Source organism: Desmodus rotundus, chromosome 10 (genome assembly GCF_022682495.2).
Source record: "Desmodus rotundus isolate HL8 chromosome 10, HLdesRot8A.1, whole genome shotgun sequence".
Classification (NCBI taxonomy): Eukaryota; Metazoa; Chordata; class Mammalia; order Chiroptera; family Phyllostomidae; genus Desmodus; species Desmodus rotundus.
In genome coordinates this window covers 67,083,758-67,096,692 of record NC_071396.1, presented here as the reverse complement: position 1 = coordinate 67,096,692, position 12,935 = coordinate 67,083,758, and the positions used below count along the sequence as shown (strand labels likewise).

Sequence of the window (12,935 nt, the reverse complement as noted above, 5' to 3'; positions counted from 1 at the left end):
ATTGTGAAACAAATTGATTTAACTAGGAAGCACATCCCTGATGTCATGACAAATTGGGTGCTGATTTTGAATAATGTGAAACTAAAGGAAAACAAATACTTGCAAATAAAAAAAGGAGAAAACCACATAACTTTGTTCTTTCATCTCACTGAAGGCTTATTAAGTATTTTAAATTAGCAAGTATGTACTGTACTTTAAAGCTTAAGATAATGAGGCTCCTAATATAAAATTTCATATCTTTAATGCTAATCCCAACTTCTGTAAACTTTATTCTGTTACTGTCCCTGCAGATAAATGTGGTGTCTGTGTGTGTGTACATACATGCATTTTTTAAGGCTAGTTGTTCCCCTTGCTCACATTTACTTACATGGGTAATCAGACTAGATTCCTTTCAACTTCCTTTCAGGTACATCCCCTGTACCTGAAAAAAGGTTCTTCCCAAATGTATGTATCACACACATGCACGCTCACACTCCCTTGCTCACACATCCTTGCACAGTTTTAGAAATGTTCTTGGCCTTGTTGGAAACAGCAAACTGCTATTTTTCTGAGTGCAGACCATTGTCTCTTTTTTTTTCTGAATTCTGCATGAGTTGTCACAATGAATTAATGAATTTCCTGGGGGAAGACAGGGTCAGCCTCATGTCTTGTTCTCACACCTCCTGTTTCTCCGCTATTGTCGGTGTCAGAGACCTTAACCCCCTGGAGTCTGTTTCTCTCTCCTACAGCTTTTGTGGCTCATGAAACTAGTTACCTAGTTATCAGAGGACCTCTTGGCCTTCTATCAGTTAGGGCCAGAAAAACAGAAGCAAGGATCCCTGATTTTGAGATATTTACAATCCAAATGTAGAGGTATGACATACAGCTGTGTACAAGAAGGATCAAAACATTTTGGGGGTGGACAGAGGTGTAGGTAGATACACTGCCTCCTCACACAACCAAAAGAAGGATAACAACAAATTAAAAACAAAAAACAACCAGAACCACGAGAAAATTGAACTGTATGGAAATCCACCAATCAAGGAGTTAAAAAAGAAACATCCATCCAGACTGGTAGGAGGGGTGAAGACAGGCAGCTGGTGTGGAGAGGATCAGTGACAAGGTGGTGGCTAGAGGACCTGGCCGGGCATGGTGGTGGCTGGCAGAGTGGGCAGTCCCACATTTGCATGCAGAAAAGCCAGGAAGAAAAACTGGGGAGTGAGACAAACCACACAACCCAGGGTTCCAGTGCGGGGAAATAACACCTCAAAACTTCTGACTGAAAAAACCTGTGGGAGTTGTGGTGGCAGGAGAAACTCCTAGGCTCACAGGAGAGTTCGTTGGAGAGACCCACAGGGTCCTAAAATGTACACCGGCCCACCCATCTGGGAATCAGCACCAGAAGGGCCCAATTTGCTTGTGGGTAGCGGGGGAGGTGACTGAAAGCCAGCTGAGAGCCAAGCAAGCACCTCATTTTTCCCTCTCTGACCCCTCCCCAACAACACAGCAATGTGAGTTGCCCCACCCTGGTGAATACCTAAGGCTCTGCCCCTTACAAGTAACAGGCACACTGAGACAAAAAATATGGCCCAAATGAAAGAACAGAGCAAAGCTCCAGAAGAAAATACAACTAAGTGATGAGGAGACAGCCAACCTATCAGGTGCACAGTTCAAAACACTAGTAATCAGGATGCTCATAGATATGGTTGAGTGTGGTCACAAAATAGAGGAAAACGTGAAGGCTATGCAACGTGAAATAAAGATATGCAGGGAACCTACAGTGAAGGGAAGGAAGCCGGGATTCAAATCAATGATTTGGAGCAGAAGGAAGAAATAAACATTCAGCCAGAACAGAATGAAGAAACAAGAATTCAAAAAAAACAGAAGAGGCTTAGGAACCTCTGGGACAACTTTAAATGCTCCAACATCCAAATCATAGGGATGCCAGAAGGAGAAGAGGAAGAGCAAGAATTTGAAAACTTATTTGAACAAATAATGAAGGAGAACTTCCCCAATCTGGCAAAGGAAATAGACTTTCAAGAAGTCTAGGAAGCTCAGAGAGTCCCAAAGAAGTTGGACCCAAGGAAGCACACACCCAGGCACATCATAATTACATTACCCAAGATTAAAGATAAGTGCAGAATCTGAAAAGCAGTAAGAGAAAAGGAGAGAGTTTACCCACAAAGGAGTTCCCATTAGACTATCGGCTGATTTCTCAAGAGACCTTGCATAGAAGAAGGGGCTGGAAAGAAGTATTCAAAGTCATGAAAGGCAAGAACCTACGTTCAAGGTTACTCTATCCAGCAAAGCTTTCTTTTAGAATGGAAGGGCAGATAAAGTGCTTCCTAGATAAGGTCAAGTTAAAGGAGTTCATCATCACCACCCCTTATTATATGAAATCTTAAAGGGGCTTATCAAAGACAAAAAATATGAACAGTAGAAAGACAGCAACTCATAACTATCAACAACCAAACCTAAAAAAACAAAACCAAACACAAACTAAGCAAACAACTAGAACAGGAACAGAATCACAGAAATGGAGATCACATGGAGAGTTATCAGCAGGGAGGGAGAGGGGGGGAAATGGGGGAAAAGATACATGGACTAAAAAGCATAAATGGTAGGTAGAAAATAGACAGGGGGTGTTAAGAACAGTATAAGAAATGTAGAAGCCAAAGAAGTTATATGTACGACCCATGGATATGAACTAAAGGTGGGGAATGCAGGTGGGAGGAGGGTGCAGGGCAGAGGGGAATAAAGGGGAGAAAATGGGACAACTGTAATAGCATAATCAATAAAATATATTTAAAAAAAAAGAAAAAAACCATTTTGGGGTGCCTTTATGCCTTCCCTTACCATAGGCCTCTGTGAGTAAAGACTAGGTTATTTCATCTGTGAGTCCCAGAAGGCTGGACACCTAGAAAGTATTAGAGAGTATCGAGTGAATGTTTTTTGAAGAGTCGGAGAATGGTAACAAAGGGACGCATAAGCGGTGGAACATAACTTGTTTCGTACAAGGATCGTTGCTGTGCGCTGCTCTGCCCCGGGCCTCTGATGCACTGAGTGAACAGACTGGGATCTGAAGGCACACGTGCACATATAACACAGCCATTATGCTGTGAGTGAAGTTCACCGCAGCTTCGTTTGATGTGACAGGAATCTATATGTAGCCTCCCTAGTTAACCCTTTTGTATTACGTTCTTGGCAATTCACTGGGTCTCTTTTTTGAAAAGCCGTCATTTTTACCAGATATTGATGACCTGTTAAATAGGCGTGGAGACCATTCTTTGTGTGCCACAAGTCATCTGATGCTTTTGTACCAGCCATCCCGAATAGTGCCACAGTGGCAGGGTGTTGCAGGGTCAAAGCAAATATGTAGGTCTGAGTGACAGGTGCTTCTTGGAACACACTCTTCTGGTGCCCCAGGTAACTACAAGCTGCGTGCAGCTCAGCTCTGTAACATTCTCTAGTCAAACCCAGGGAGATGACCATGTTGGGGTGCCCACTCTTGTGGTCACCACCATGGTGGTCACCACTGTCAAGCCCTGGTGCTTGCCCTCAGCAGACACTTTTGCTACGGTGCTGCAGTTGTCTGGCCCTGGAAAAATTCGCATGTTCATCAGTGTCTGGCCTTCCTGTGTATTCACGATTTTACTGGCCTGAGCTTGGATCCTTGGCTGTCTCGCCACCTCTAACGTTACCTGCCATTGTCTTGGGGATGCATGGAGGTGGTCACCTGCCCTAGTGTCTTTAAAGCACTTAAGAGGGTCGGGGCCCTGAATGTGGACAGCTGGACAAGCGCACCTGGGACAAATGCACAACAGCTTGAGAGTCTTTACAGCATAGCCCCAGTCACACTCGCAGCGGCTCGGGCAGCGAGTGTGTGATCTGTAGTTTCTCGCGGTGTGATCGGATGCAACGAGGGATGGTCTGAAAGCTGCAGGAGCCCTCCTCCTCTGTTCTGCTCACAGGAGTGCTTGAAAATTGGGGGTTTTCTCCCTTTACTTTGCACACTACAGGTACATCCTATTCTTGAATAATTTGTTGGAAAAACGTAAATAATGTCCTATCTTGAGTGCAGAATTCTATTTCCCCTTCTCTTCTTTCCAAATCTGCTAACTTCATCTTCTGCCTGTCCCTGAAGGCTTGAGGTTATCTGGTTAAGTCAGTATGTGAGGAAATGCTAGGGGCTTCCCGGGAGAAGAGGGCCAAAGCGGCAGAGTAATCCAGTGAGTGGTCTTGTAGTCTGCACACCAGTCCTTTCAGATTAGCCAAGCAGCAAGGCATCATGTCCTACTTTAGTTAAACTAATTAAGGGATTTAAGTAAAGAAGAGTTTAATTCAGTAGGCTAACACACCAACAGAATTCAGTGCCGCAGAATGTGTTCTCTGAACATCTGCCATATGTTGGAGACCAGAGTAGGGCAGCATGTCGCAGCTTATGCCACTGCCCGGTTTCTCTGGGGCCCAGTTTCTAACAGTGACAGTGTGGGGCAGCTCAGGATACTTCTTTGATGGAAAATCCAATTAAAGAACCCCCTTCACACCCGAAAAGAAAATGTCACATAAATTGCTTCCTTATCCTGTAAAAGTGAGGATCAGGGAATAGCATTTGGGTAACATGATTAGAGAATTGTGGGGGTGCTGCCGGGTTATAGAAGTGAACTGGTCACACAGCTAATACTGAGCATAGTAACAACATGAGTTAACCACCCAGGATGTCACTGGATTGCCTGGCTCAGTTGGTGAAGCATCATCCCGTTCACCAAACGGTTGTGGGTTCAACCTATGTCTGGGCACATACCTAGGTTGCGGGTCCAGTTCCCAGTCAGGGCGCATATGGGAGGCAACCAATGGATGTTTCTCTGTTTCTCTCTCCTCCTCCCTCTCTCTCTCTCAAATCAATAAACAGATTTTTTTAAATTAAAAAATATTCCATGAGAGGCATCAGGCCACATGGTTCTTTACAGCTGATAAAACAAATATCTAGATGTGGATGTTACTTTGTGTTTACTGTAAGTATTATATGTCTATCAATTAATAATATTGATTACTAGATGCAATTGGAAGATGGGGTAGGAAACCAGAAACCATGGGAGGAACTTCAGGCAGGAGCCCGGTGGTGTGGACGCTGGACCTACTCAGGCCATACAGCGATTTTCCCAAATTCAAGCCATCCACACGTCAGAAGCTCTTGATTTTCTTTTTATGTTTGTATACTGCCCAGAAAACACTGTTTTGCATGTCACTCTTTTTCTTTAACCCAAAGAGAGGCTCTTGATTTTGTGCCAGTTTTGAAATTGGCTTCAAGGTTGGTGCCCAAGGGACACAGCAGGGCCAAATGGAACAGGTTTGGAAGGAACATGCTGGAAAACCTGTTCTAAGCCAGGTACTTACACCAAGTTTTTTTACATATTATCTCACTTAATCTCTACAACCTCCCAAGAACTCAATGGCATCATCCCATACCATGCATGACAAAACTGAGGCTCAGGGGTATAAGTCACAAGCGAGCAAATACAATAAAAGAGCAAATGCACTTCCATCTTCTTCATCACACAGAGACCAAAGTAATCTGTATTTTCAGGATATTTAAATGAGTGAATGTTTTTATTGCTGTGAGAGCTCTGTAAATAAAAAAAGAATTTGGATACAATAAATCTGTTCTCTTGGAAACCCCTCTGGCAGCTGCTCTTGGCTGGGGTTCCTTTTGGTATCTTCACTTCCTAGCAAGCAGCTTTTTGCTCTTGCTATCTATCCCCTGTCACTGTCAGAGCTGTGCTCAGCTGGCCCTGAACACAGCTATTAATAGAACTGCCGTCACTCTTTTTGGATGTCTCTCTTTAGGAGAGAGAGATTGAGATTTTTGAAACCCCCTTGAGGTATCAAAACTCCTACCAGCACCTTTTATTGCCCCCCTCTTCTCTGTTCTGCCCCTTTAAAGTAAAGTTTATTAGATCACACCATGGTGGCCCCAACTGAAGAGCTAATATGCAGTTCATTAATCCTTCTTAATCACGGGTTTCTTAGTCTTTGGACCCCTGCACATAAACAGACCTTCTCATTCTGCCCCAGGCTCTTCTCCACAACTGGTGCAGTTGACGTGGGGGGCACCAGCAGGAACAGCAATTCGTGATCAGTGACAAAAATGAGTGATGGTCTCAGAGGGCGCTTCTGTTCTTCGTGCCCATCCATCCCACATACTGTCTCTCACCCACACAAAGGCAAAAAAGCTCAAGTCATTTTTAAGGCTTTCTACTTGGCATCTGTTCCTGAAGCCACACTTGGCAAGACTGAAGAAAGGATGATACGCCTTGAGTTTCATCCTCCCCAAATGCCCTGTGCTTGGAGCCAAGCCTAGATCCATGGCCTCCCCTTCGACACCATCTAGCTTATTCCCTGAAGCAAGTCACTTGCCCTCCCTGGGCCTGTCTTTGTTTCTTCATTTGCGGATGCGAGGAAATGGAAGGAATGAAGAGGATGGTGAGCAGCCCTGGCCAGAGCTGGCTCTCCTCTCAGGCCAGTCACTTGCCCTCTCTAAGCCACCAAATGAGGCCCAGATGTGAGAAGGCAGCGATTCCAAACAGTGAAATCCAAGCATGAAAGGCTTATGTACAGCAGTTATAATGATCTTGAAAATGAGTGTTTGGAAACTGGCTGTTTCTGTGATGCCTCATAGCTTCCTTTGATATGAATCTCCTCCCCCGAATCACAGACACCATTTCCTAATTTCTGCTGGGTGTTCATCAGACCACCCTAGTGGGAGAACACACCTGCTGACCACTCTCTCAAGTCTCCTCAGTCCCTGGAATGAGGTTGGCAGGAAAGAGGTTCAAAGGAAGCACTTTGTTTTGTTTTCACCCGTGTTTTTCTCCGCCATAAACCATGCTTAGTTGGCGATGCTCAGCTTACCTTCTTCCTTCTCCAGAAAACCCTGCTTCAACTCTCCTGCCCCTTAATGTGCCCCTTGCCCTCTACATTTCTGTGGTCGCCTACAGTCCAGATCACAAAATTATCACTTAGAAATAAAATATGCATTTTGTGAGCACTTACAATGAGCCCACACTGGGGCAGATGTTTTAATTGCGTTACATCACTTCATCCAGTAGTTCCCAAACTCACCTGTCTTTGGGAGTCACCTGAGAAGCAATGAAAAACCACAAATACCTCTGTCTCACCCCAGAAATTATGATCCATTTGGCCTGGAGTGTGTCTTGGGCTTTGGAATTTAATACCCCACCCCCCAAAAATGATTCTAAGGGACAGACAAATTTGGTAACCCCTAACTTAATCTTAGATCACTTTGAAATAGGAACTAAAATCATTCCCTCTTTACAGGTAAAGAAACTTAAGCAAACTTGAGACACTTACCCAAGCTCACATCAGCCTTAACGAGAACCAGATTGCAGTCAGGTGGGCCGTCTAAGTCCCCGCTACTGCAAGTGTGGTACGCAGGCCAGCAGCATCGCCTGGCAGCTGGGTTGAAGTGCAAACTCTGGGGCCCTGCGTCTTCAGACCTGTTGTAACAGGCCCTGCAGGGGTCCTGCTGCCGCTGGAATTTGACAACCACAGCTCTAGGGACATTGGGATGCCCTGCAGGTCACAGTAATGTGCTGCCAGCCTGGGAGCTGCAGTCCCAGCCTGCCTGGGCTCCTCTGACTTTATTGTACTTGGGGGTCACCTGGGCTGCAGTTCAAAATGACCTACCTCGAAGAATTTTTTCAGGCGGTTAGAAATCCTGGGGTCATTCTGCTTTCTGTAGTGTTTTGTTTTATGAATTTTAAAACCAACAACGATCCCCCTTTGCAGGCAGGGGCCACATCACGCTACCCCACAGCCTTCCACTGTATGGCACGCAGGCTCAGTAGTAGGTGCCTGGTCAATGGCCCGATGGAACCAGTGCTGGGGCACCCAGCTAATGAACCTGCTTAGGGCCTCCCTTTCTGGGCCAAAGGCTGCTGCCTTAGGATCAGGATTCGTGGGAGGCACAGCCTCTCCTACACGTTGTGCAGGTAGCACAGGGCTCCAGAAGGCAGCCAAGCCTGGCCACCATCAGAGATGCCACAAAAGCACTGGTCTTAACATCTCTCTATATGTAGACCTTAGAAGCCGGGCGGCAACTCAAGCCCCAAACTCCCCAGGCACAGAATGTCTGCATCCAGAAGAAGCATGCATTCTTCCTCCTCCTCCTGCTCATTTTCTTTTTTCTTTTTTAAGCAAAATAATAACTTGACACAAATCCAAGCAGTTAAAAAGATACTAAAAGGAACCCAACTTAGAAAGGTTTTTAGTAGGCTGAAAACAGATGTGGCAAACCATTTCAGGATATTCCGGGAGATGAGATGGGGAGGGCAGGATTGGAAATGGCTCGGCTGCCTCTTCTGGGTCCGCCTACGCAGGTGCTCTGCAGAGGGGAAGTCTCTGTCCATAAATACGATCTGGAAGGAAGTAAACCCAAGGCTTCCGTTTGCTTAATTACCACTCATTTTAGGCAACCGGGCGGCGCGGAGTTAGCATCTTACCTAGCGTCTCGGAGCAGACAGGGTTTCTTTCCAGGGTTCATTCACTTCGTTGAAAGAGCGGTCCTGGCTGGCCCTTTGGCAACCTCTTGATTCGAGGCCACTTCAGCTGTTGATGTGGGGGCGTCTGGCTGCATCTGGCTGCGCGAGGGGGGTGGGCAGGGGAGCTCTGTAGAATCAGCTTTCCCTGGGAACCCGAGCTCTTTGGAAGAACAGTCTCAAAGAGAACTCAGACTTAGATAAATTTCAGGGGATTTTGCTTTCCCTGGACTCCAATACGTTGAAGCACCACTACACACACACACACACACACACACACACACACACGTGCATATTTATTGAAAATTGGGGGCAGGGAGGAAAGGAGATAAATTAGAAAGTGATATATGTCCTATATGGGTTGCATCCTGATAAGGTACTTCTATTATATAAGATACACCTAGTATAACATAGGTTGCAGGTGTGTTTGTGTGTGTTTTCTTGGAATTTTCAGGGAAATACACAAGTTTTTTAATTGTATATTCATTCCATTGGGAATGTTTAATTTTAGAAGTGCACATATATGCTCTATTTGTAATTTTTGTATCTAACCACTATATTCTGCTTCCATAATTGAAGTCACAAAAAGATCAAAACAAGTCCCCCAATAAAGAGGACCACAGAAGCACCTTTGTTAATTAGCATTGTGAAAGTAATTAGACTTTCTATAAATGAAATTAGACATCTCCACAAATACGCATGCTCTTCTCAGATTTACTTCGCATCCAGGAAAGGAAGTGAAGAAATTAGAGCTCTCTCTTATTCTGGAATATTTTAGCTCCATGATGTAAATCTTTGAAATATTATGGATGAACCATAATATGTATAAGTATTTATACTTTGTCAAATCACAGGTAATATTCTCATGAGAAAAAAAAGATTCCCAGTGGAAACTAAAAATTTAGTGAGGATAGGGACCGTCTCTGTCTTATGCTGCAATTCCTAACGTGTCTGGCTTACATCCGTCTTGCCTAGTTGAGGTAGAGAGGCTTATCTAAAACCTCACTGAATCGGCTGCCAGAAACATTCAGATGGAAGCGGCTAAGACAATGGCCAGACAGTACCACACTGGAAGCATTAGAGTACTAAGGTACTTGACATCCTGAGAAAGGTCACCTCAGTTGGTATTTCTTTTTGTAAACTTTCCCAATCTGGGATTTTCCTTCCTACACTGACCCTATGATTTTCTCTGTGATTCACTTCTACATGTACCCATTGCACATTTAGTGTCTATGGGACACGATGGTGGATGTTGCAGGGTGTGCAGAAATACGCAATACGATGGCCTGTGCGTTCTGGCAGGTAATAGGCAGGTATCAAGCATCCTAGCAGAACACGCACATTTCATCGAGGATCAAAAAGAGAGAGGGCTCCCATCTGTGAAGGAAAGACTTTGAAGGGGTGTGGCTTTTGAGACATACTTTGATGAAAGGATAAAACTCATCTGCAGATGAGCGGGTGTGAGGAGGACATTCTAACCAGAAGGAAGGGCATGAGTAGGAGCCTGGATCGTGAGGTCTGTTTGGGGACCACGCAAACCACTTGTCTTTGAACATAAGTGGATAGAAACAAAAGTAATAAGAGATGAGGGTAAAAACGGTAGTTGTGGAGAAATCAAAAAGATCCTTACACTCTGGGCCAAATGTAATTTCTATTTAGTTTCATGAGCAGTAGTTGGAAATAGAAGCTTATGGAGCAGAGCAAGTAAATGCCATTGGCATTACCCTGTGGAAGGGTTTTCCTGGTACTCATGCATAGAACATACATGCAGAGCCTGAACTAAGATTGTGGCAAAGGGAATGAAAAGTTGGAAAACATATTTGAGATATTTTAGAAATGTCTTACACTTAGCAGTTGGTTAGGTTTTGGAGACAGAATCTCTGATTTTGTGCCCCGGTAACTGGGGGGATTATAGTATCGTTAGTACAGGGAATTAGAAGGAGGGCAGTTGATGTGGGACAAAGAATGAGCAGGACCTGCAAGGGCAATGCCCACAGAAGTGAGAATCTAATTCAGCACTTGGAAAAATGGGGCCAGTGGTACAGAAGTTAATCCATGGAGAATTGGCGGCAGGAATTCAAGACAGACCAGCAGAGGCTAAGGACAGAACCCTGGGCCAGCGCCCTGCCCAGCCTCCTGCTGCTCTAAAAGGAAAAGACTCCTAGGAGGGGCCAAGTCTAACAAATTTCTTCCACCTGAAAAATCCTTAGATTAGAGGTTTTCAGTAATATGAGAAGACTGCATTCATCTTTTTACCAAATTTTGTATATTGACTTTACTAGATTAAAATGAATCTGTAATTCTAACTTGGGAAAACCACAGAGCTCCTTCCTTCTTCAGGAAAAAAAAAATCTAATCTTACTGTTGGTTTTGATTTCCTGCTCACTCCTCAAAAATGTTCAATCGATTCCTGAAACGAGAAGGAATTTAAAATTCTAAGGAGCTAAAATATTGCAAGCTACCTTTCATAGTTTATTTTTCCAGGCCATTCCCCAAGTAGAGATAAACAGGAAATGAATGGTTACTGTAACTGGGATATTTGCAGTATAAATACAACTTGTTAACTTCAGACCATTTTCCTAGGCTTTACTCCTCCTATAACTCAAATTTTGTTTTTTTCTGGAGAGGGAAGAAAAGCATACATGATCTAAAAAAATAAACCTTGCTCTGTAGTATACAGCTTAAATTCTGTTTTTATGTGCAAATTTTGTCATACAAATCATACTGTGACCCATCATCTGGGGAACTAAAAAAAACACCCTAAACCCTTTATTTCCTTTGTGTTTTCTAAAGGTCAAATGCTGCAAATACTGGCCAGATGACACGGAGATATATAAAGATATTAAAGTTACCCTAATAGAAACAGAGCTGCTGGCAGAATATGTGATAAGAACATTTGCTGTTGAAAAGGTGAGTTTTCACACTACGTACTTGGAAAAGCCATGGTCAGACAGTGGTACTAGCCTCATTAACTTATGAGGATACTTTGTACATGGGCACACCTGCACGCAGGTAGGCTCTATCAGTAATTTCTCAAGATTGCATCTCACTCTCTGATTCTATAAGAGCTCAGTTTCATCTTTGAAGCAAATCATTCCCATTTCATAAGAATCTATATTTTGCAACTAAACCAAAAAATAAATGCCTATCTGTATATTTCCTTTTTCTTTTGAACCTGGTTGATATTGTTCAGCCGACTATCTCTCTTCGTTCACAGTGTGATAAGTGTTTTCATGTTGTATGTGCGTATGGGTTTCCCAGCAGTGAGTTAGTATCAGTATTGAGACTGAGGCCCTAACTCCTCCTGGAATCCCTCTACTTCTAAGGCTTTTCAGGCCTCTCTGGCTTCATACAAACTGGTGGATTTTCCAGGTAGCAGTGACTTATCTGGAAACATAAGATACTCTTGCATGAACCAGCACCTTCATTCATACTCACTCCCATGCTGGTTTCAGCCTTTTGTACTTGCTGGTGTTGGGTCGTGAATGCTCTGCTTTGGCTCTCCTCTGCCTCATCCCATGTGCATGGATGGGGCTTCTTCTCTGGGAAGCACTGTAGGGCATAACAGGGAATTTCCTTATTCCCCCTCTTTCTGCTGACATAGGGAGGGGCCGGAAGTGAAGCAAACTGCAGTCCATCCAGAGAAGTGTCACAGGTAGGCTGTGGGGAAAGTGGAGGTGATGTGGCTGAGAAACTCTGCCTTCCAATCCTCATCCTGCCTTCAGTGAAGGGGACACATGATTTTGTGTCTGAGGTCCACAGACTTTTCAATCAAGAGCTGATTCTCCAGACCTGAGCCGGCCCTGTTACACTTGACATAGCAATTTTGTTGCAAATTTGTTCAGTGAACGCTTGTGCTCATTTAACAGTAGCAGGTTCCCTTCAGGACTTGAGTTTCAGGGGACTGCTGGACAGTTGGCTCTTGGCCACCTTCTGTTCTCTACATTCACACTGCACCCAAGTGCGCTTTTTGGATGAGCAAGGCCAGTTTAGGGAATCAAGGAAATTGCATCTGCTTACTGGCTAATTTACCCTTATGTTTTGAACTACCCATCTTGGGTTTCAAATCCATATTTGTCACAGAATCACAAGGCTGAAAAGACTTTATTTTATTCTGTTTCTCATACCATTTTTTTTCTTAGCCTGTCATTTTTAATAAGCAAGCAGGAGGCATGGGGACTTCAAAGAACGTGGAGTTCTAGTTGCCTCAATTCTTCAAGTTCTGAACCTCACACTTTGATGTCGGTTTTTTTCCTTTTTAGGCAGGATTGGGGCAGGGAGAAATATGGAGGATTTCTGTATGGCTCTTGGCAAGAGCACTTAATGAATAACTGCATTACAACAGAGAGCGATAAAAGACCCTCGATATTTTTTATTTTTAAAAAAATCATCCAAAGC

The 12,935-nt window shown here is 44.0% G+C and overlaps 1 protein-coding gene across 2 annotated transcripts in view; it reads left to right on the top strand.

The window, feature by feature from the left end:
* The window catches only part of PTPRM (protein tyrosine phosphatase receptor type M), a 788,021-nt gene that overhangs the window by 740,238 nt on the left and 34,848 nt on the right, over nucleotides 1–12,935 (top strand). For both annotated transcript variants that reach the window (XM_045187759.2, XM_024580360.4), the window contains one exon: nucleotides 11,331–11,447. In XM_045187759.2, coding sequence (XP_045043694.1) covers nucleotides 11,331–11,447 — 117 coding nt within the window. The remainder of the gene's footprint in view (nucleotides 1–11,330; nucleotides 11,448–12,935) is intronic.